Source organism: Thalia democratica, chromosome 9, assembly GCF_965202585.1.
Source record: "Thalia democratica chromosome 9, ktThaDemo2.hap1.1, whole genome shotgun sequence".
Classification (NCBI taxonomy): Eukaryota; Metazoa; Chordata; class Thaliacea; order Salpida; family Salpidae; genus Thalia; species Thalia democratica.
In genome coordinates this window covers 18,176,410-18,199,378 of record NC_139173.1, presented here as the reverse complement: position 1 = coordinate 18,199,378, position 22,969 = coordinate 18,176,410, and the positions used below count along the sequence as shown (strand labels likewise).

Below are 22,969 nucleotides of genomic sequence, written 5' to 3'. Positions count from 1 at the left end.
TAAATAAATTTGGTATATTAATAAAACTTGTTAGAATTAAAACAATCTAAATAAACAAGCAATAAAAATTAAAATTAAAACTATACATAAAAATAAAATTTAACAAAAAACTAACTACTTTAAAATTACTAATACAAGGATTTAAAAAGTCTATTTTGGTAAACAAACTTTTTCTGGTAGCATAAACTGGGCCTTAAAGTTAGAATACATAAGGCTTCCAGAAAATGCAATTGAAAAGAGTTCTCCCCTCTAACTAAGACTGAAAAATTGTCCTTTTTATAATTTTTAACACACTCAGGAATGTCCAACAAATGTTGCCCAATCGTTTTCGTTGGTTTCTCAGAACTTGGGCAACATTTGTTGGACAATCCTGAGTGTGTTAAAAAATATAAAAAGGACAATTTTTCAGTCTTTGTGAGAACAGTGAACTCTTTTCAATTGCATATTCTGGAAGCCTTATGTATTCAATCTTTATGGCCCAGTTTAAGCAAGCAGAAAAAGTTTGTTTACCAAACTAGACTTTTTAAATCCTTCTATTAGTAATTTTAAAGTAGTTAGTCTTTTGTTAAATTTTATTTATATGTATAGTTTTAATTTTAATTTTTATTGCTTGTTTATCTAGATTGTTTTAATTCTAACAAGTTTTATTAGTATAACAAAATTATTTAGCATTAGCACTTACTTAATTTTTTTACATTTGATTATTACGTCATTTTATATCTTAAAACATTAAACATCAGTATGATTTTATTTCAATTTGTATTCATACCATTTAAGTAAGAAAATATTTCTGATGAGCCTTAATACGTAAGTACTAAAATAAATTTAAAGAAAATGAAATGTATTCTGTTATATATCTTAAATATTTTATTTTAGTAATAAAATTTTAATTTTAGATTTATTTTTTCATGTTTGGGTAAGGTGGGTTAGGGTTAAGGGTATAAATGTATAAAAAAAGATAAAAAACTTTAAAAATATTTTACTGACTCAGCAAATATGCAAATTAATTGCATGATTTTCCAATGGTTAAAAAAGAGTAGTGGAAATTTGAAGATACCCACAGGTACTTGCTTAAGGATGTTTTTCTAAAACTTTTGCGTTGAGATGTTAATCTTGTAAGTATTTGCCATATGATGCTCTTAAGTGGATTTCATTCAGTTATTAGATAGTATTTTTAATAATTTTAATTTTTTGATTAGTTTAATGTTAATTTTAAAGGAGCAAGTAGTACAACAGGTGATGACAACTTGCTTGCTAGACCTTCAAAAAATATTTATAATTACTGAGAAAGAGTAAGACTGATATTTTTCTTCCATAAAAAAAATTGTCAAATTCCAGGTTTTTTGGCAACCCTGATACATACATGCACTGTATTAACAAAGCTAAATTAATAGTGTGTAGTTTAAAAAATTTATACCACTGATAGATTAAATTTCTTTTTTACTTAAGTAGTTCTTTATCAGATGTAAAAGTCACCTTCTTGACTATACTATAATTTTAACAATGATTTTCAGTAGTAGATTGATTGTTGCAATATTGAGCATTGTTTATTACACTTGGTACAGCCAAGGTAAATTTACATTAATGGTTTTATTATTTTTATTGTTCGTTATAACCAAGGACTTTTTTTTTTTAAATACTAAAATTTCTAAAATGACAGAATAATAGTAAACTAAATTCAATGAAAGTTTTTATAAAGTATTACCAATGATTTATAATTTTTGTTTTTCACACTAAAATGAGTTAGTAAAAATAATATTTCTACATTTTTTTTACGGAAATGTGGAAGTTTATTTTTTTAAATTTTTGTTGCAATTTATTTTTATTTTTAATTGTTACTAAGTAAATTAATAAAAAACCTTAAATTTCAAATCAAACTTAAAGTAATTTGTCTTTTAAGTTTTCAAAGATAAATTTTATAAGTTTTATTTACTCTTTAAACTTAATTTACTCAAGTTTGTAGCTTTTTTTTCTCTAAGCTTTGAATAAACTTTGAATTTGTTTTGTTTACCAAACAAAGCAGTAGTCTCCAAAATTAGGGGGCAATTAAGAGGCGATATTGTCCCCTTTGCTAAACTATCAGCTTAATAAGTATGAAAAATTGATTCTGTATCATTGAGTACCATCCTTAGTTTACTACATACTGAAAAAAAATTGTAGTTTATTGAACACGATAACAAAAATAAACGCTAAAAGAATTCAGTCGAAGTATTAAATAATATTTCGATCATCAAACTACACACAAATTGTTTAACTCTTTTTTTGTACTTTAAAACAAGCAAGAAGTAACAATTTTTAGCATTAATAATTTGTAATTTGCAAAAATAAAATAAACAAGAAAAAAATGTTGAAAGAAACTAACCAAAAACTGATACTTACCTTAGATTAACTTATAATTAAAACTAAAATATAATAAATGGTATTTAAGTTGTAGAATAGTTGTTTTTTTTTAGAAAAATATCCTAGCATTATTGACTTGTTTTAAATGTTTTATAAGTAAAGTTATTTACCTATGCTAACAGTAATGTTAATTTAATAAGATAAACTACGTATAAAAACAGCAAAACAAATACAGTAAAAAATTTTATTACAGCTAAACCATACAAAAAGAAAATAAATGCAAAACTAGCTGACATATTTCCATTTGTTTTACAGTAATTTAATTGTAATTTAACTATTTAATGTTTTTAAAACAGTTATACCAAAGACTTTATAAATTTGAAAATATAAAAGAACTACCGTTTTATAAAACTAAACAATATGAAATACTTTTTACAGTCTAGACTGGACTAATGTCATCAGAACCTAAACAGTACTCTTAGCAGAGACTACTCCTTTTTTTTATCGGTATAATCCTAAAACTTGTGACAGTAATATCTTATTGTAACCTATCTATGCTTGAAACATTTAAAGGTTCTTTTAGTAAAAAGTCCTTTCAGTAAAATTAACTTGGTACCTTACATAATGAGCCTTATTTTAAAATATCTCCACATACTAGTACATATTTATATCCTGATTCACTAGACAGCTAGAGATTTATGTCCATGTCTATTACTATTTGGTAAAAAATATAGTCGTATATAACTTTTAAGTTTTATATACTTCTAAGTTTGTAACAAAATATTTAATAAATTTAAGATAATAATAACTTGTTAGTTTTGCATCATTTGTTTTATTCACGTTTTAAAAATAATTTTTAAATATTTAGGCTTTAAGTATTTTCTAACTTCATTATTTTTTAACTTTATTTTAGTTTTGTATCTAATGCTTTAATTTTTTTTAATAAAACCGTTGTTAATGTTTTTAAATCTTTAAAAATTATTTAAAGTTTAAAATTTTTATTAAATGAAAGCAGTAAAATAATAACAGTTGTAAAACTGTAGTTATAAAATTTATTGCTCGGGAAAGCCTTTTATTTAAGTTTTAACTATACAAATTAAGTTATCCAAAACTGAATTTGATAGTCTTCTTCTTGGCAGAAACTTATAAAACAATTTACTCCTTTGTTAAATACTGAGTATTAACTACATACTTAATATACGATAAAAATCTAGCAGAATTTAGAAAAAAAAACTAATGGTAAACATAAAAAGTTAGTCGAAAATTTAGTTGATTTGTTTTAAAATGGTTCGAATCGCGTTTAAAAAGTTTTTATTATGATTTAATGTCATTACTTAAGTTTTGTATAGTATTTTTAAAGTTATTATAATAAATAAAACACTAGCAGGTTTCTCTGGTATTTAGCTTATATTAGAACACATGTAACAAAAGTAATTTTATATCTACACATAAGTTTCAAATAAATTTCGTTCTTAGGAACGCTTTTGTTTAACCTAAAAACAAACAAAAACTAGTAGAAAGAAACGTGCTGATTTAATTTAACCTTTTTTTTTTAAACCAGCGATCATAAAAATTGTTTATAAGTTTTAACTGTTCAAAATATAGATTTAATCTTTTGCTAACAAAAGATCCTAGTGAAACAAGTTCACTGGAATAAAAATAAAAATAACTAAATATTAATAAAACAGGAATGTATGTATATAAGTTTTATCAATTTTTAATACCTTAGAAAGGTGAAAATTGTATTTAATAGGTTTAAGCTGCTAAAAATAAAAGATCAAGCGTTTTCACAAGTACTGAAACTTAAAAAATTTTCTTTGTATAAGTTATTGAACTAAAATTTATCTAGTTTTAAAATTTTTAAGTTTAAACTAAAGTTTTAAAAAAATACTTCATTGAAAAACGATATACCGAGTGATTTATATAATAAAAATCAGTTAAATTAAAGTAAAATCAGAAACTTAAAAAACTTAATTAATTAATTTTTAAATTACATCACAGAATGTCAATAAAATATAAAGACTTAAAGTCTAGTAATTACTAAAAACAGATAAACTTGAAAAATAGTTTTTTTGCCTTTAATTTAGAAAAGTTTCACACCTTCTGGGAGCAATTTTGTAGAGACAAAATTGTATTTATATGTTTAGCAGTTTTGTTATGTTTTATTAAAATCGTAGCGCTAAAGTTTAACTTGAAGTTTATTTTTTATTCTTATATTATTTTATTTTTATAGTTTGTTGAACGAAAAAAATAAGACACTTAAAACATTTTGTCCTATCATAATTAAACTTCCTATAAAAAAGCTTATTGTGTTGGATAAAACAATACAAATTTACCTTTGTTTGCTTAATAATAGTAAATAGTACTTTGAAATCAGTTTTCGGTATTGTTTGCTTTCGTCAGAATGCGGTAATGATTACACAAACAACATTAGCTTGTATTTTATCAGACTCGTAGAAAGTTTCTAAACATTTTAAATGAAAAAATAGAAAATTAAAAAATATAATTCAAATAGTTTTTGGTTTAGAATAACACTTGTTGTTTAATTCAAAAAATAATAATAAAAAAGTACAGCAAATAAAAAATCGCGAACTTATTGTTACTACAAAAGTGTAAAACAAATAAAAGGAGGTATACAAAAATGAACTAGTTTAATATTAAATCAATTATTATTTAGTATTTTTGAACTTGCATTATATAAAATTTTGTAGCATTTTTGTTGTTCTAAGTTTTAGCACCTATTTTGAAGTTACGTATTTTTCAGTTATATAAAAGTTTTATAATAATAGTTATAGTAAGATTTTATTTTTTTTGCAAGTGTAAATTGATACTTAGTTCTAGTGATTTTAAAGAAAGAATATAGTTATATTTTTACTTTATTTTTATTTATACGGATACGCTAAAACAATATGTATTGTTAGATGCATATTATAACTCTGTATATGTAAGTCTTTGTTTATTAAGTACTACATGAGTTTTAAGTTGATCAAATTTTTGTGGAACCTTTTGCTTTATTATAATATTTTCTTTATTATACGAAAAAAAAGCGCTCAAACTAAAAAAACGTTTTATACTAAAAAACTTTTCGGTTATCGAGTCATACAACAGGATACAGTCTAATGTCATGTCCAGGATGCTTTTGGTATATTATATTCTTATAATTATATTCATTTTGCTTTAAGAACAATAATTAGATTTCTCAAATTAAGTTAAAGGAGATATATACATTTTTATTATAAAAAAATAATATTTTCAAAATAATATTTAGCCCTGTTTGGTTCTTTAGTTATAATAAATATTCAATCATTTGTTAATCTAATGAAATCTAAGTCTTAAAATTTTTAAATTTGATATTTTTGTAACAGTACTATATTATGCCAAACTTAAAAAAACAATTTTTGTATTTTCACAAACATAAGCATTACGTTTTATGAATATTTACTAAGGAACTTAATACATTTAGTATATTTGTATAAAATAAAATTAAAGTTTATTTAGAAAGCTTTTTTTTTTAAAGACTTGTGCTCAATAGTTATATCCAACATCATTAACTTCGAATGAGTAAGAAAGAAATAGTTTATTACTGAAATAGTTATTTAACGCAAAGTATTTTAAAAAGTATAATGCTAAAAAGTATCATGAACATTAATTTACTTCCATTAAAAATCTCAACAAAAACTGTTTCAAATACCTTTAATTTATTACAATTCATAATTTTTGAAAAAAGGAAGTTGTATTCACTTATACAAAAGGAGTCAAAGATGTTCTAATAAAATAAATACATATGATTAATTAAATTAGCTTGAAGTGTATGGAACAAAAATTAACAAAAACAATGATAAAAAATTCAATGATAATATATTTACAGTTGAACTGCTTTAGTTTTAAGAAGTTTTATACTTCTTTAAAATGTGGTTTATTGATATCTTAAAAGAATATAAACTTGGAAAAAAAAACTTTAAAAAGAACTTTAACTTGAATGTTAAATTAAATAATGAAACCACTTTTTTACTTTCGCATTTGAACAACGTAAGTATAAAAGTTAAAACAACGTAGTAAATTAAAACTTATTAATATAAACACAATATAGTTTAACTCAACGCTTAAAAATTATATACATGTTATAACTTATAATAATATAAAACCTTTTTTCAAGATAACCTTTTTTAACAAATGATTACAATGAAAAAAACTGTTTTTTGTTGGTCATTGTTAGTACTTGTTGTTCTTGGTGATGAGTACCATGGAAACCTGAAACAACGGAATCCCTTAAAAGAAAGAAAACAGTCTGTTACTCTCAGGGACCTTTCTCCTCCTCCGAAGTTTGATCTTGACAAAGATGTAAAAATGCACCCTGACCCTTGCGCAGAAAATACTTGCAGTGCCACAAAATCTGTAAGAGTTAATGAAGGTTAGAGTACAATCGAATTTTAAATAAAATAAGATAAAAGGGTGTTAAGTTAGTTTTGTATATATTGTTGTTTTATTAAGAATTTTACGGTTTTCAGAAGACCAGAAAAATTTTGAGCTTAGTTATGTCAAAAGTAGCAATTAGATGCATTTTCATTTGTATAATATAAAGGAAAAAAATAATTATTTATTTTCGTGTGTAAATTTTTTAATATAGTTACAAATTTTAAGAAAACACTTTTCGTATTGATTTTTTCCTCTCATACAGAAATAATTATTTAAACGGTTATGTCTAGTTTTATGTTAGTTGAACCCTTTTATTACAAGTTAAAGTATTCATTTCATCCAAATATCATTTTTTTGCTTTTTATGCTTTTTTTTTTTTTAAAATACTTGTTTACTTTTATAATAAACATTGTTTTTAGTTTTTATTTAAAATGCTAAAATCTTTTTTAAGCTAACTTATGTTTATTTTAATAACTAATATTCAATTTTTAAATAAACATTCAATTTATTTAGTAGTTAAAGTTAATTTCTTAAGTAAAATAACAAGAATTACTTTTATATACAATACAAAAGGTAAAAAAGTTTTCAAAGTCATAGCCAACTTAAACATTGGACTAAAAAAAAATATTAGTAAAATGAAAAATAAAAATAATATAAATTATTTTAAATTTAAAACAACTAACTTTGATTTTAGTTGTCATTATTTTAAGTATATAAACCTTTTAAAACTAATTAAATTAAAAGAGGAGCTCGATGCGATCCACTGGAAAACAAAAGCAGAAGACGAACTACAACTTGCACTAAAGCTTCAGAAAAAAGATAGAAAAGTTGCCAAGAATGTCATCGTGTTTCTTGGAGATGGAATGGCAACTGCAAGTATAACCGCTGGTCGCATACTGAAGGGGCAAAAAGAAGGTAAATTGGGGGCAGAAGCCACGTTGTCAATGGACACGGCGACTCATCTTGGCTTTTCTAGGGTAAGTGCTATAGAAAAATTTGAAGTTAAGTTTGTAAAGCTATCAAAATTAAAAACATCTACTATTAAAGTAATTAATTTGGTATTAAAGTTTAGTTGTGCTTCTCTTACTTGTACTACTTAGTTTTTAATATCACTAAGCTGTACTTTATACGAGTTGTATTCACTAAATGAAAAAAACTCTTTTTTGCAATTGCTTAAATACTGTTTTGAACTTAGTAAAAACTACGTATTATATTAATGATTTAGTCACACCTTAAATACTTTTTGAGTCAAACTAAATTGATAATTTATTTGTTTGTTTTATCTATTTAGTCATATAAAACTTTGTCAACAGACGTACAATGTTGATGCTCAAGTTCCCGATTCGGCCGGGACTGCAACTGCATATTTGACAGGAGTGAAAACAGACCTGGGCGTGGTTGGTCTCACTGCCGCCGTGACTCCTGGCATCTGCGAAGGTTCAAAAGGTCAAGAAGTCAAATCTGTTTTGATGGACTCTCATGACGCAGGTTAAATGTGCAATTTTTTCAGTTTAAATGTAAAGGAGTTGCACTGGTGTACCTATTTCAAAGCTTTATCTGAAATTTTATAGTTAAGAATTGCTGAGTATGTAAACTAGCATTACTTTCCACGCTTGCATATATCTTTATTTTAAGACGTAGGTACAAAACATACTTTGTCAAATTTTGAATTACTTACAAAACTCTTTATTGGTTTTTGTTAGAAAGATGGCTTTGAATTAAAAGGTGTTTTTTATAAACTTGCGTGTATATGCCTCGAACTTTAAAAAAATATAAGATCAATGTTTTTTATTCTAATATGTTTTTAATTATTAAATGAAAATGCGATAGCATTATGACTTTAAAATGTTATAAGCTTCGATGAATACTTTTTATCATTTTATCTACATTAGAACTTATCGCATAATACACATTCTTGTTTTTTAAATTATAAAATTGGTAAACTTAAAAAAAATGTTTAGTCATTTTATTTACTTTGCAACTTATGGTACAATTTATGATATAACATCATGGTACAACACTGACTTCCATAGTTACCATAATTTAGAATTTTTTGTTTACACTTATGTAAATAGCATGATAATTAAAAAAAAAAGCTATAAATTATGAAAGTCAGTTATACCATTTTATTATACCATAAGTTATGCCATAAGTTTCAATGTAAATAAATTGACTAAAAAGTTTGATTACTTTTTTAAAGTTTAGTAGTGACTACGAGTTTTTAAATTAAAGTTGTTGTTGTTTCTTTAAAAACTAAAGTATTTAAAGTATGTTTAACATTACCAATAGAAATTTTAATGCATTTACAATAGTGATGTACCGGACCCACAATTTCGGGTCCGGCCGGACCCGGATCCGGACTTTTTTTTCAAACTAGAATCCGGCCGGAACCGGATCCGGACTTTTTTTTCAAATTAAAATCCGGCCGGAACCGGATCCGGACTTTTTTTTCAAATTAGAGTCCGGCCGGAACCGGATCCGGACTTTTTTTTTCAAATTAAAATCCGGCCGGATCCGGATATCAGACAAAAATGGCAATATCCGGCCGGACCCGGATAGTGAGTCCGGTACATCACTAGAATAAACTAGCCTGAGTCAGAATGAGGTTTTTAAAAACTGAAAAAAAAGAACTTTAATCTAATAATAAGTAGAACAGCTAGCCACAAGTTTTACAAATTTAGGTGTTATTTACAATTAAAAATCTAAAAGAAAACTAGCCTGAGTTTTTATAAAAAACTAAACTAGCCTGAGGCAGTTCAAGATTTTCTAAAATTCCCAAAAATTTTCAAACTAGCAGGGTTGCCACTGTTTAAGTCAATAAAACTAGCTAGAGTGAGTATAAACAAGCCTGAGTCAGAATGAGGTTTTTTAAAAATGAAAAATTACTTTAATCTAATAATCAGTAGAACAGCTAGCAAAGGTTTACAATTTGGTAGTAAAGTTGTGGACTGATTGTGGTACACTTAACTTATTAGTACTACCCATCATAATTAAATCCTACCTTATTTAATTAATATCTAACAAATACTAAATTCTAACTGAGACTACTATATATAATCAGACACGACAGTTTTGAGTGATGAATCTTTTATATAAAACACAAGAAATACTAGCATATACAAAATTATTAATTACTTTGGTAACACTTTAAAAACTGGAAGCTATTTATGTCTATATCAAAAGACTTAAAACAATAAACTAAAAATTAAATACAACTTTTAGTAAACAAGAAACTGTAAAAATTTTAATAAACTGTTAAACTCTAAACCTGGCTTATATATTTAAACAATTAAACACCTGTTGAAATATTCACTTTTAGGACAAAACACTACTTACAATAAGCATTCACAAAAACGTTCAAGATATTTTGTTGCTTCAAGCTACACACCAAATTAACTAACTGCTTACATATAAACTGCCTGTCATGTTCTGATGTTTTGTTGCATCAGTATTTAGTTAGAAACATTTCGTCATATGATTCTCATTGGCTCGTACATTCAACCGTATTAACTCTAAATATTCTCTGAGCTCAACTTTATACAATAAATAATGCAAGTATTCATTTCAAAGTTTTTAATTTTACAACATATTTAAAGAGTTGCATTTCATGAAATGTTTATTTATAGTTTAAATGTAAACAAATGTAAATTAGTCACGTGTACAAAATGAGCCAATCACGGTAGGTGTTTAATTTTAACTGACGAAAATGACTCTTATTAATTTTCACAGGGTTTGTTTTTGAAAAAATACTTTTAGTATGCTCTTTTTTACTAACTAGATCCGGGTCCGGCCGGATCTCTGTTAGGATCCGGCCGGACCCGGATCCGGACTTTTTTTTCAAATTAGAATCCGGCCGGAACCGGACCCGGACTTTTTTTTCAAATTATAATCCGGCCGGAACCGGATCCGGACTTTTTTTTCGAATTAGAATCCGGCCGGATCCGGATATCAGACAAAAATGGCAATATCCGGCCGGACCCGGACCCGGATAGTGAGTCCGGTACATCACTAATTTACAATACATTTTTTATATAAGAACACAAAATATCTTGCGTTTGAAAAAAATAGTAAGGTGTTAAATAACTATATACTTTATATAAAAACATAAAAGTAAACTGTAATATTTCATCTACTTTTAAAACTTACAAAACTAGAAAAATAGTATTTCTGTTTTTTTTTGTAAAGTTTTATTTATGTTTGATGTATAATGAAGTGTAGCTTCAAACTTGAAAACAGCCTAAGTATATAGTAAGTAATACACAAAATAAGTCTTTTGTCACATTAGACTTAGTAACTTAATTTTTTGAGCTTAACTTATTAAAGTATAAATATTTGAACTTTACAATATTTGCTGTAATTTATCTTAATTTTAGTTAAATATTTATCTATTATTTAAACTATCGTTAGATTGACTTGTTGTAAGTTTTCTTGCTTGTTTTGGATTTAATAAAAAAACCGCAAAATATGTCATTTACATGATAAAGTTTAAACAAAACCAACTTTTTCCAAAGCAAACACCTTTGCACCGCAGTAAAGTGCATAGAATTGATTTCTTTTGTACAAAAATAATTTTCCTAGGTTAAAGTCTTTTTATGTTTACATATTCTGACTTCTTTTGTTTTATATAACAGTTTTTAAAAGTTATTAACAAGTTTTTACATGTCGTATACGAACAAAGACTTCGTTTAAATGTGTTAATGTTATTCTAGTAGAACTTAACAACATCAAAGTAAGACTTTTAATAAATGTTAATATTTTACTAAAGGTTATAAGGGTATTCGTTTTTGTGACTTTTAAATTGATTTTTCTTTAGTTGTAAAAATACTCTCCTAGAAAATCCCCGCCTTATAGTTTAAAATTATTTTTCTAGACTATCTAATATCTTTAAAATAGTGTTGTCTCTTTATTTTGTGTACTATATGCAGCATTTGTTGAACGATACTTAGTTTTTCTACTAAAGTATAAAATTTAACATTTTGTAGTCTTAATTAAATTTTAAAACTGTCTGAAGTTTCATGTGCGTTAAGTTAATACGACGTGGAACTAATGAAAATAGAAGTCTATGTTGTATCTACATAGTTTTAGGCACTTAAAAGTTTTAAACAAGTTTTTTTTTTAATACTAACTAATTTTTACTTTTAATTCTTTATTAATAAAACCATGACGTTAATACAAAAAAAAGTACAAAAAAAGTGTTAGTTCAAACAAACAAAGTACAATGGATAAACAGGAAAGGCGACTGGTATAGTGACGACTACTCGGTTGAACCATGCCACTCCCAGTGGTGCTTATGCTCACAGCGCTTACAGGTACTGGTACGACGATAGTGACCTCACAGAGGAAGCTAAAGCCAACGGATGCACCGACATCGCCTTTCAACTCTATAATGAATCTCCGAAAATTCAGGTTGTGTTTAGTTATTTCAATTGATTGTAGACTACCGTAAAACGACTGTCAGAGTAGTCAATTCAAACTTTTTCAAAATTTTATACATTGAGTTTATTTAAATCATTTAAAACAACGGTAAGCTTGTTAATTAACTATTTTATTTGTGACCGGTTTCGGTGAGAAAAAATCTAAACTTGTCAAACAAATACTTTTTTTACTGAAACCGGTCACTAATAAAGTATTAGGTTAGCACGTTCATTATTATTTAAATACGCTTTTTAATCAGTAAATTGAGCAATATTTTATAGTCAACACATATAGTTATATAACAACATGTATAAAAAATTAAAGTGGCATTTTAATAAAGTATCTTTTTTAGTTTCATTGAACATAAAGCATCAATTTTAGGTTCTTTTGGGCGGTGGGAGGAAGTATTTTAGACCAAAAGGGACCAATGACGAGGAGTATGATACAGAAAACGGGCGAACTGACGGGCAGGACTTGATCGAAAAATGGAGGGAAAACATGATAAATCTGAACAGAAAAGCTGAGTACGTGTGGAATAAAGAGCAGTTTGATAACGTTGATCCAACAGACATCGACCATTTGTGGGGTTAGCTTGAATGAAGTATTTTTTTATGTACTAAAAATTCTTTGAAAGTACTACTGTGAAAATTCTTTGACTGTTTTCTAGTATAAAAGTAAACTGTATATTTATACCAATTTTATGTTATTAAGTTATTTTTTTTGCAATTTATAATAAGTGATGATTAACGTTGATAATTAAAGAGGCTTTCGAATATTTATTTTTAAGGAGTAAGTATTCATCGAATAATGCATACTTACTCCTTAAAACAGTAATTTTTATTCAAAATTTTCTTTTAAAAAGTGATGTTTTTTTAAATTTAACTTTTTATAACTTATAATTTTTAAGTGAGATTAAATATCTAAAATAAAAATGTTAAAAACTTGAGATAAAAATAAGAATATTCTCTTATGAAATAATGCTACACTGTTTTAGTTCTGTATACCAAGCTATCAAAAAACGATTTTTTAAAGATTTTCTCATATAATATTAAAACTAAAAAATATATTCAAGTTTTCTTTTTTTGTTAATTCCTATAAGGAAATTAAAAGGAAGAAAATTGTAAATAATTAACAGTGTAAATAATTAGATTTTAAAGTTTATTTTTACAGTAAATTAAAAAAGTGCTTATCGAAGTCAGGTTTTCTAAATACTTTTAAAGTTTTAAGTTCGTTTGTAACCAAATTTTGATTTTTGCTTTTCTTATTATTCATTATAAAACAATATATTTTTAAGCAAAAGTGCTAAGTTTTAATATTAACAGTAGTTTAAAAAAGATTAGATATAATTTTCATGTAAAAGTAAACGTTTTTCAATGTCTAATTCTTAAACCTAAAACAGTTGGTAAACTAATAAACATTAATAATATAACAAAATCAAAAGATTTTTTTATGTTTGTATTTTTGTTAAATCAGTAAGAACTTTTGTAGCAAACAATACACATGAATGATAATTTAAACTTTAAGTAAGCTTGTATTTTAAATAATTCAACTATATTTGTTTATAATTTATATGAGGCTCGTACTTAATTTTTTAACTAGCTTATTTGCTGCTTTAAATATATTAAACAGGTATGTTCGAGCCTGGAGATATGGAATATGAAGTAGATAGAAAGGATAATGAACCTAGCTTAACAGAGATGACGGAAAAAGCAATAGAAGTTCTCAAGAAAAACGAAAACGGCTTCTACTTGCTCGTTGAAGGAGGAAGGATAGGTTTTAATAATTTTTGTGTTATACTCACAAAAGAATTAAACATATAAACCAAAAAAACTGTATCTAAGTTTTTAAAATTGGTTTTTGATGTAACGAAGCGAAAAACAGTTTACAAAGCATTTGAATTGCAAAATAATATTAAAAAAGATTATTAAAACACTTTGTGTAATACTTTTTAAAAATTTAAATTATTGTAAAACTTAAAACATAGAGTTCACTAGCATGAGTAAACAAACAGTACGCAGTATTTTGAGTTTGTTTTACACACGTTACGTTGATTACGATGCTGTTTTTTATCAACAAAACTTGCGTTAATCAAAACAAAAGCATGGTCTACTAACATACAATATTAAATGTTGAATTTGATCTATCAATATTTTAAATGTAAAAAACACGGTAATACTTTTGATTTTTTTTTTCTTTAAAAAAGGTTTTAAGATAATTTAAAGAATACTACTTATTGCAGTAGTGTATAAAGGTTTTGTTAAACAAATTATTAGTAGGATATTTTTAAATCTAGATAATTTTGCATTTTGTTTCAATATAAAACGTACTTGTGGTAAAACTATATAAACTACACTTATTTGAATATAGAACTCTTATAGGAATTTCATTTACAAGTTTAGTATTTAATATATGATAAAGTTTTCAAAAAAATTAGCGAAATAGTTTCACAAGTTTGAAAAATATAACTTCATTGCCTAACATGTTTGGTAAAATTCTTATTTATATGCAATGTTTCGGATATCTTTAGCAAGGCTAAGATATTTTCATCACCATTTATTACCTCCGCGAAAACTTTTGTTGATGGTCGTTCGTTAAAGTCTGGTGCTTACTGAAAGATGGCGAATACACTTAACTTTTCTGAAACCGAAAATTTCTGCTCATTGATCTATCAGACGAGCATAATCTACAATCTTGCATAGAAACAGAAAATATCTTAGACCTTAAGTTTTTCAATTATTACTTAAGGTACTTAAACCCGCTTGATTAGACTATTATAGTCGTTTCTATCAGCTATGCCAGCTTGGTAAGGTCTAACGAAGACGAAACTGGTCGTATATTGTCTCGGAAACTTTTGTTGATAGTAGTGCAGTGCGTTTTAAAGCTTATGCACTTACTAGTTAAACAAAAATATAAGCAAATAGCTATTGCTTAACTTAATTTAAGTATACTTTGTTAGTCATGAAAAAGTATTTAATAGTCCCGAAACCTAAAAAAACATGCACAACTCTTAAATATTTCAGTGCATTTTTTTATATGCTAAATATTTTTGTTAATCTATTTTCAACTGAACCTACTTACACCTATCAGATCACGCTCACCACGGCGCGAACGCGAACCGCGCCATCAACGAAGTGCATCAGTTCGACCAGGCCATTGCCAGGGCGCGGGAGATGACCTCAGAGGAGGACACTCTGATCATTGTCACCGCCGACCACGGCCACACTTTCACCTTCGCCGGGTACCCGAGAAGGGGAACCCCCATATTCGGCCTGTCGGGTACCAATGAAGACCCGGACGCGGCTTTTGACGGGAAGCCGTGGACGAGCATGCTGTACGGAAACGGTGAGGGATGGCAGGGAAGTCCCGATCAAGAGACTAAGTCGAACAGAGAAGAGATTACTGTTGAAATCGCAGGCTAGTTGCTTATGAGTACTGTATATTACTTACAAATACTATTAAGGGTCGTAGTTGATTCTAATTAATTTTTGTTAAATAAATACGACTAGTTGTTTAAACTCATGGGTTCTATATAACAATTCAAATGACGTAAAACATATTAGTTTTTAATACTTTTTATTAATGAAGTAATGTTTAGTTTTATACTAAGTTCAACAGAATCCATACAACAACATTAATTCCAATAAAAGAAATCAAAAACAAATTTTATTTAGTTTTACACCTTTTAAAAACTTAGCTGTAACCATTAAATCTTATAAGAGGTTACGTTGAATTAAAGCAACTAAACTAAAATGCTTGTTTTTATAAGCTTCTTTTTTATATAAACTCTTTACATATATACAGATATGAGTGAACTTATTAACTGGAATTTTAACAGGTGACGTCGATTATCAGCAACAAAGTGCTGTACCTCTAGATTCCGAGACGCATGGAGGAGATGATATTCCCATCTTGGCAAGCGGTCCGATGTCTCACTTGTTTCATTCTGTACACCAACAAAGTTATATTGCTCATGTTACAAGGTTAATGTATAAGTATTTACCTAGCTTTCATTATGTTTTCTTGTACAGATTTTATCATTCTTTTAATTAGTTTGTAAATAAACTCAACAAAGAAAGATATATTTATTTATGATAAAATCTTGCTGAATTGAATCTACAATGCCTGTGATTAAATGCCCTCTTGAGTGTTGCACATATGAAACACCAGACGTTGATGCTTCTGTAGCTGCTTCTTTACTTATCATTCACAACAACGTTCACATAAATGCAAATTCTTCAAAACCAAAGCCTCCAAAAATGGACCGTCCTCGAATAGGGAGAGACTGCAATGAAGAGGGTTGGAACATATTTTTGCAAAAGTGGACTATTTTTAAAGATAGTATGGAAATGACAGAAGGAGAAAAGCATCGTCAACTGTACCAGTGCTGTGAGGAAGATCTAGGCGATGCTATTTTGAAGGGACATAATGATGTAGTAAATTTAAGTGAGCAAGAGCTTTTAAGGATGATCAAGCAGCTTGCAGTTATTCCTGTTTCAGTTGTTGTACGACGATCAGACTTTCTTAGTACAAGACAGGATTTGACTGAAAACACGAGATCATTTGCTGCCCGTTTAAAGGGAAAAGCTAGTACATGCTCGTACTTATGTAAATGCCCAAAGGATGGCTGTAACCAAATGATAGATTTCACAGACATTATCCTTAAAGATGTCATGGTAACCGGTTTAGCTGATGAGGATATACGCAAAGAGGTGTTAGGATGGGGTAGTTTAGACGAGAAAGATGTCAATGAGACAATTGGTTTTATTGAAGCAAAAGAGATGGCACGTGATGCAATGACACAACCTGCTGTTACTGCCTCAGTTTCCTCGTACAAATCCTTTAGGAAAATTACAAAACGACCAAGTGGTAAAATAACTTGTAATATATGTAGTAAAACATCTACAAAATTTATTTGGAGCAGGAAAAATAACAAGTATATTGAGTGTTCTACATGTAAGCAATGCTGGATTAAATCCAGGAAAAAAGTTTATCATGGTGACAACAATTGTGCAGATGAGACGAATGCACTTCTAGTTGGTGGATCATATACACTAAATTTTGATCAGTCAGTTGATGTTAATGATAATGTAGTAAAACTTGATCATTACGTCTTTGATTGTTTGAATGGATGGAAAGCATCAGTGTCACTGAAACATCCAACAATTCAATTAAAAGCTTCTATTGATGAACAAGCATACACTCAGATGAATATAAAATGCCCTAGACAAAATTATTGCAAAATTAATGTCGTTACAGATACGGGTGCTCAGTCATGCTTATGGGACCTTAATAGTTACCTCAAACATGGTTTTAAGAAGTCAAGTCTTATACCAGTTAAAAGGAAAATGTTAGCGGCCAACAGAGAACAGATCAAAATAACTGGTGCTATATTTATGGAATTAATGGCTAAAGATGTACAAGGTAAAGTTCATGTTGCAAAAGAAATGGTATATATAAGCCCATGTACTGACAGGTTTTTCCAATCAAGAAATGCCTGCATAACACTTGGCATAATAAATCATGATTTTCCTCGTATTGGTGCGACCATTGAATCCTGCACTGTCCATGAAGAACTGCAAACTTGTGATTGTATACCTAGAACTCCTCCCCCTGATAGGCCAAAGGAGTTGCCATTTGCTTGCATTCCTGCAAACAATCAAAAGATGAGAGAATGGCTTTTAGATAGGTACGCATCATCTACATTTAATAAATGTACTCACCAATTACTTCCAGAAATGACAGGTCCACCTTTGAAAATTCATATTGACCCAGATGCCATTCCAAAAGCAATATCAACTGCTTCCCCAATTCCAAAACATTGGGAAAATGAAGTAAAAGAAACTTTAGATAGGGATACTCGATTAGGTGTGCTTGGTAAGACTCCAGTTGGTGTTCCGTCTACTTGGGTACATCGTATGGTTGTGGTTGCTAAAGCTGATGGTAGCTGTAGAAGAGTTGTTGACCTTTCACCTTTAAATAAGTATTGTGTACGAGAAACACATCATGTAAAGCCTCCATTCATTCAAGTATGTGAAATTCCTGCAAACACCTGGAAAAGTGTGACCGATGCATGGAATGGGTTTCATTCAGTACCACTTCGTCCAGAAGATCATCATCTCACAACATTTCTCACTCCATGGGGGAGGTACTACTACAAAGTAGCACCACAAGGTTATTTGGCAAGTGGAGATGCATATACGCGCAGGTATGATGAAATCATAATAGATATACCTAGAAAGACAAAATGCGTTGATGACACTGTTTTATGGGATGAGAAGTTGGCTGATCATTGGTGGCGTATGATTGACTATTTAGATTTAATGGGAAAAAATGGAGTTGTACTCAATCCTGAAAAGTTTCAATTTGCACAAAAAGAAATAGACTTTGCTGGCTTTACTATTACGAAATCTGAAATTAAGCCACAAGAAAAGTTCATAAATGCTATTAGAGATTTTCCTATACCAAAGTCAATAACAGATGTGCGATCATGGTTTGGTTTAGTGCACCAAGTTTCACACTACAACCAATTGACTTCTTTGATGATTGTGTTTAAGCCATTATTAAGTCCAAAAACTAAATTTTACTGGAATGATGAGCTAGATGATACATTCTACAAATCAAGAGAAGCTATAGTTGCAGCCATAACAAATGGAATACAAATTTTTGATTTGGGAAAGCCCACTTGTATACAGCCAGACTGGTCTACAACTGGTATTGGTTACTTTTTGTCGCAGAAACATTGCTCTTGTAAGTCTGCTGTGCCAGGATGTTGTCAAACCGGATGGCGTATTGTTTTAGCAGGCTCTCGCTTTCTTAGACCTTCTGAATCACGTTATGCTGCGGTAGAGGGAGAAAACCTTGCAATTGTATGGGCACTTGAGCAATCACGGTATTTCACACAAGGATGTGATAATTTGTTGGTTCTGACTGATCACAAACCACTGGTTAAATTATTTGGAGACAGAACACTTGATGAAATTGCAAACCCCCGCCTTTTCCGGTTAAAGCAGAGAAGTCTTTTATGGCGATTCAAGATTCTACATAAACCTGGTAAACTACACCTTGCTCCAGATGCAATGTCACGTCATCCAGTGGTTACCGTACACAAAACAAAAGATGAAGTTGAGATAAGTGCTTCTGAAATTTTAGCTGGAATACGTTTGCCAGACAGTGAGTGTATCATTGCAAGTAATCAAGTAGGTGACAATTTTCAAGCTGTGACTTTTGACCGAGTTAAAGAAGAAACTTTAAAAGATAAACAAATGATGAAGCTTATTCATTATGTTCAAGCTGGTTTTCCAGAGACCAAAGACCACCTACCATTAGAATTGCATGAGTTTTGGATAGTTCGCTATTCTTTGTTTATGATGGATGGGGTCATTATGTGTGGTGATCGTAAACGAGAACTTGATCATAATAAGTTTCTATCACCTAGCAGTATACTTAAGGATGATGTGTATAGAATTGTTATTCCTCCATCATTAAGAAAAGAGGTTTTAAGAGTGTTGCATTCTGCTCATCAAGGAGTCACTGCAATGAACGAGCGAGCAAAATCGATTGTTTATTGGCCGGGAATAACAAATGACATTCAAGGCTGTCGGGAAAATTGCAATAGTTGCAACTTAATTGCACCAAGCAATCCTCGCCTACCTCCAATTGAACCATTGATTCCAAAGGTTCCTTTTGAGTCAATTGTTTGTGATTATTTTCAGTTCAAAGGTTGGTATTATTTTGTAGCTGCCGACAGACTTTCAGGATGGACAGAACAACAAAGAATCAAATTGGGTACAAATGATTCTGGTTCAAAAGGGCTGTGTAAAGCTTTGCGTCGTATTTTTGTGACTTTTGGTGTTCCAGTTGAAATATCTTCTGATGGAGGTCCAGAGTTTTCTGCAAAAGTTACCAAAGATTTTCTGAAACGATGGGGTATACACCATCATATGTCATCTGCATATCATCCAGTGTCAAACGGTAGGGCGGAATTAGCAGTAAAGGCTTCTAAGCGATTGTTAATGGAGAATGTTGGTTCAAATGGTGAACTAAATAATGACAAAATGGTACAAGCTTTACTTACGCAGAGAAACACGCCTGATCCAGGATGCAAACTATCACCTGCACAGATCCTTCTTGGAAGAAATTTAAAGGACTCCTTGCCTTACCTCAGGAAGAGTATTATGGCTTACAATAACCCGCAGATCTTAAACATTTGGCGTAACGCATGGAGTAAAAAGGAAGAAGCTCTTAGGTCTCGTTATGTTAAGTCTCTCGAGAATTTAAGTGAGCACACAAGATTGTTGCCACCATTGAATTGCGGTGATCATGTCATGATACAGAATCAAGCAGGTAACTTCCCTAACAAGTGGGGGAAAAGTGGTGTAATAGTAGAACTAAAAGACTATCATCAGTATGTTGTCAAGATTGATGGATCAGGTCGCTTAACTGTACGAAATCGAAAGTTTTTAAGAAAATTTAATCCTCCTGTTTGCAAATCTCAAAACAGTATCCCTTATCTTAGAAAAGCAAACATACCAACGCAGAAGTTGGTTTTTTCTGGCAACTATGAGAGAAAAGATTCCAAGGAAAGTTTTGATTGTGTGCGCTCCCATAAAGGAATACGTTTCAAAGCTGGAGATAACTTTGACAAAATTTGCAAAGCGAAACCAGCTACCTTCCTTTCACCTGAGGACTCAAATTGCACTGATGAAAACCAATCCTCTACAAATCAGAAAAATGGTGTATTGTCTCGTTTGGACCCTAATGATAAATCTAGGGTATTTGAAAGAAATTTTAATGACGATGGAGTATTTCCAGAAAATGAACTGCGTCGTTCCGGTCGTGTAAGAACCTGGAGAAAGATTTATGATGCCGAAAGCGGTACATACAAACCTGTTTAAACTGTTGTTAAAATTAATGTTTTTGTACAAATTGTAACTATGTTTATTGTAACATTTTAGTGATTTACGTTCGTTTTGAGTGTTGTTTCGTTGATGTTAGCACAGAAAACGGTATTTAAGTTTGCAATTTTGTAAATAATTTGTTTTGTTAGCTAGACGTGTCGTTTCATCTCCTTGGTGATAAAATCTTGGGGGAGATGTATAAGTATTTACCTAGCTTTCATTATGTTTTCTTGTACAGATTTTATCATTCTTTTAATTAGTTTGTAAATAAACTCAACAAAGAAAGATATATTTATTTAGTTAACTTTTGCATAAGATCACGACTATAATATTATTTTACTTATTAATGTTTTTATATACAATAACTATTTACGATTCTTACGACTGGTTGAAAAGTTTAATTTTAAGACAAGATTATTTGGATTAAAATAAACTACAGGCTTGCATAATTTAAATTTTTATATACATTTTGTAAAACTAGTAGATCGTTTAGTAAAAATTCTACTAAATTTAACCTTTATATACTTTTACTAGTTTTCGATGGATTTTTCATCTTTTTCTAAAGACGAAAGGTGCTGTTATTTGTAGTATTAATGAATCCTAAAATTTATTAGCTTTTAACGATAAATTACTATCTAAAAATTATAAAAAAATACACCTTATGAAAAAGCTATTTCAAATAAACTTTGTAGAATATTTTTTATTGAAAAATTAACTTATGAAATCTTTAAAACAGTATTCAAAATTCAACTCATAAATACTAAAAAAATTGATACTTACAAAAAATTTAAAAATAAATCTTATCTATATAATTTTTTAATAACAAATATTTATTATTTATTTATTTTTTTTTTAACTACAACAATTCTTTTACTACTATATATTAATACCAAAATTATAATTAAAAATAATATGTGTTTTTTGTAATTTATCAAATGTAAGTAAAAAAAAAAATTGAATAAAAAGTTTTTTTGAACTTCAAAATTTCACTCAGATATGCATCATGCGTCGGTGGATACACAGAATTGTGCGAAGAGCAGCAAACTATAAATGAGAACTACGTTGAATTTTTGGGTTATAGTTTGAACTATCAGCAAACAGAAAACGCCTTGAACGCTATGTTTGGCCTAGAAATTGCATTCTTTGCATCCAGTGTATTTTCATTTATCTTTATAAGAATGCGACTAAGCAAATAACTTACATCTTAAAAAAGCTTTTAATTATTTTGCAAGGTTGTTTGTTTAACCCGAAACTAATTTAATTGTGTTTCTTTTTTTGAACTGTATAGTCAATAAAAGCATTAAGATAAACTTTAATAAGTTATTTTTTAGCAACAGTTATTTATGTTTAAAATATATGCAATCAAAACTATACACTTTGTGTAAAAATTTGAAATCTTGTTAAAAAATAACTAACAGAGTTTTTAATTACAACAGTTACTTAGTTTACTGTTACATTAACATTTGATAGAGTTGGATTTTCTTCAACTGAAATCTAGTAATAAATAGACTTGCTAATTTGCACTTGAATTATTATTTTTTAACAGAACTTTCAAAAATATCAAAAAGAAATCAAGTACTAATTTGAATAAATAAAATATTATTATAAGTAAGTATTAAAAAATAAAGTAACTTAAGTATAACATCAACAGTTACCAAAGAATGTCGTTGTATGTATGGAAAGTTAAAATAACTACTTAATCGTATTTGTTGTTTAAGTATACATTTCAAAATAAACAATGTACACTCTAATTTACTTTTACTGCGTAATTTTAAAAAATAAGTTTCTTTAAATTTTTGTGTTAACTTTTATTTTATGGTTTACTATTAAAAACCTATAAAACGCTGAAAAAATTCTTAGTGTAAGTGTTAAATTTTCCGAAACTTAAAAAGGTTCAAAAA

General features: G+C 28.6%; 1 protein-coding gene across 1 annotated transcript; it reads left to right on the top strand.

Annotated features, from left to right (window-relative positions):
• Window positions 1–6,499: 6,499 nt before the first annotated feature.
• Window positions 6,500–22,461, top strand: LOC145844525 (alkaline phosphatase-like). Its single transcript, XM_082951924.1, has 9 exons — window positions 6,500–6,751; window positions 7,501–7,733; window positions 8,070–8,244; window positions 11,987–12,162; window positions 12,553–12,757; window positions 13,801–13,944; window positions 15,259–15,585; window positions 16,007–16,151; window positions 22,063–22,461. The coding sequence occupies exons 1-9, from the start codon at window positions 6,514–6,516 to the stop codon at window positions 22,262–22,264; spliced, it is 1,845 nt and encodes a 614-aa protein (XP_082808050.1). The 5' UTR covers window positions 6,500–6,513; the 3' UTR covers window positions 22,265–22,461.
• The last annotated feature ends 508 nt before the right edge of the window (window positions 22,462–22,969 follow it).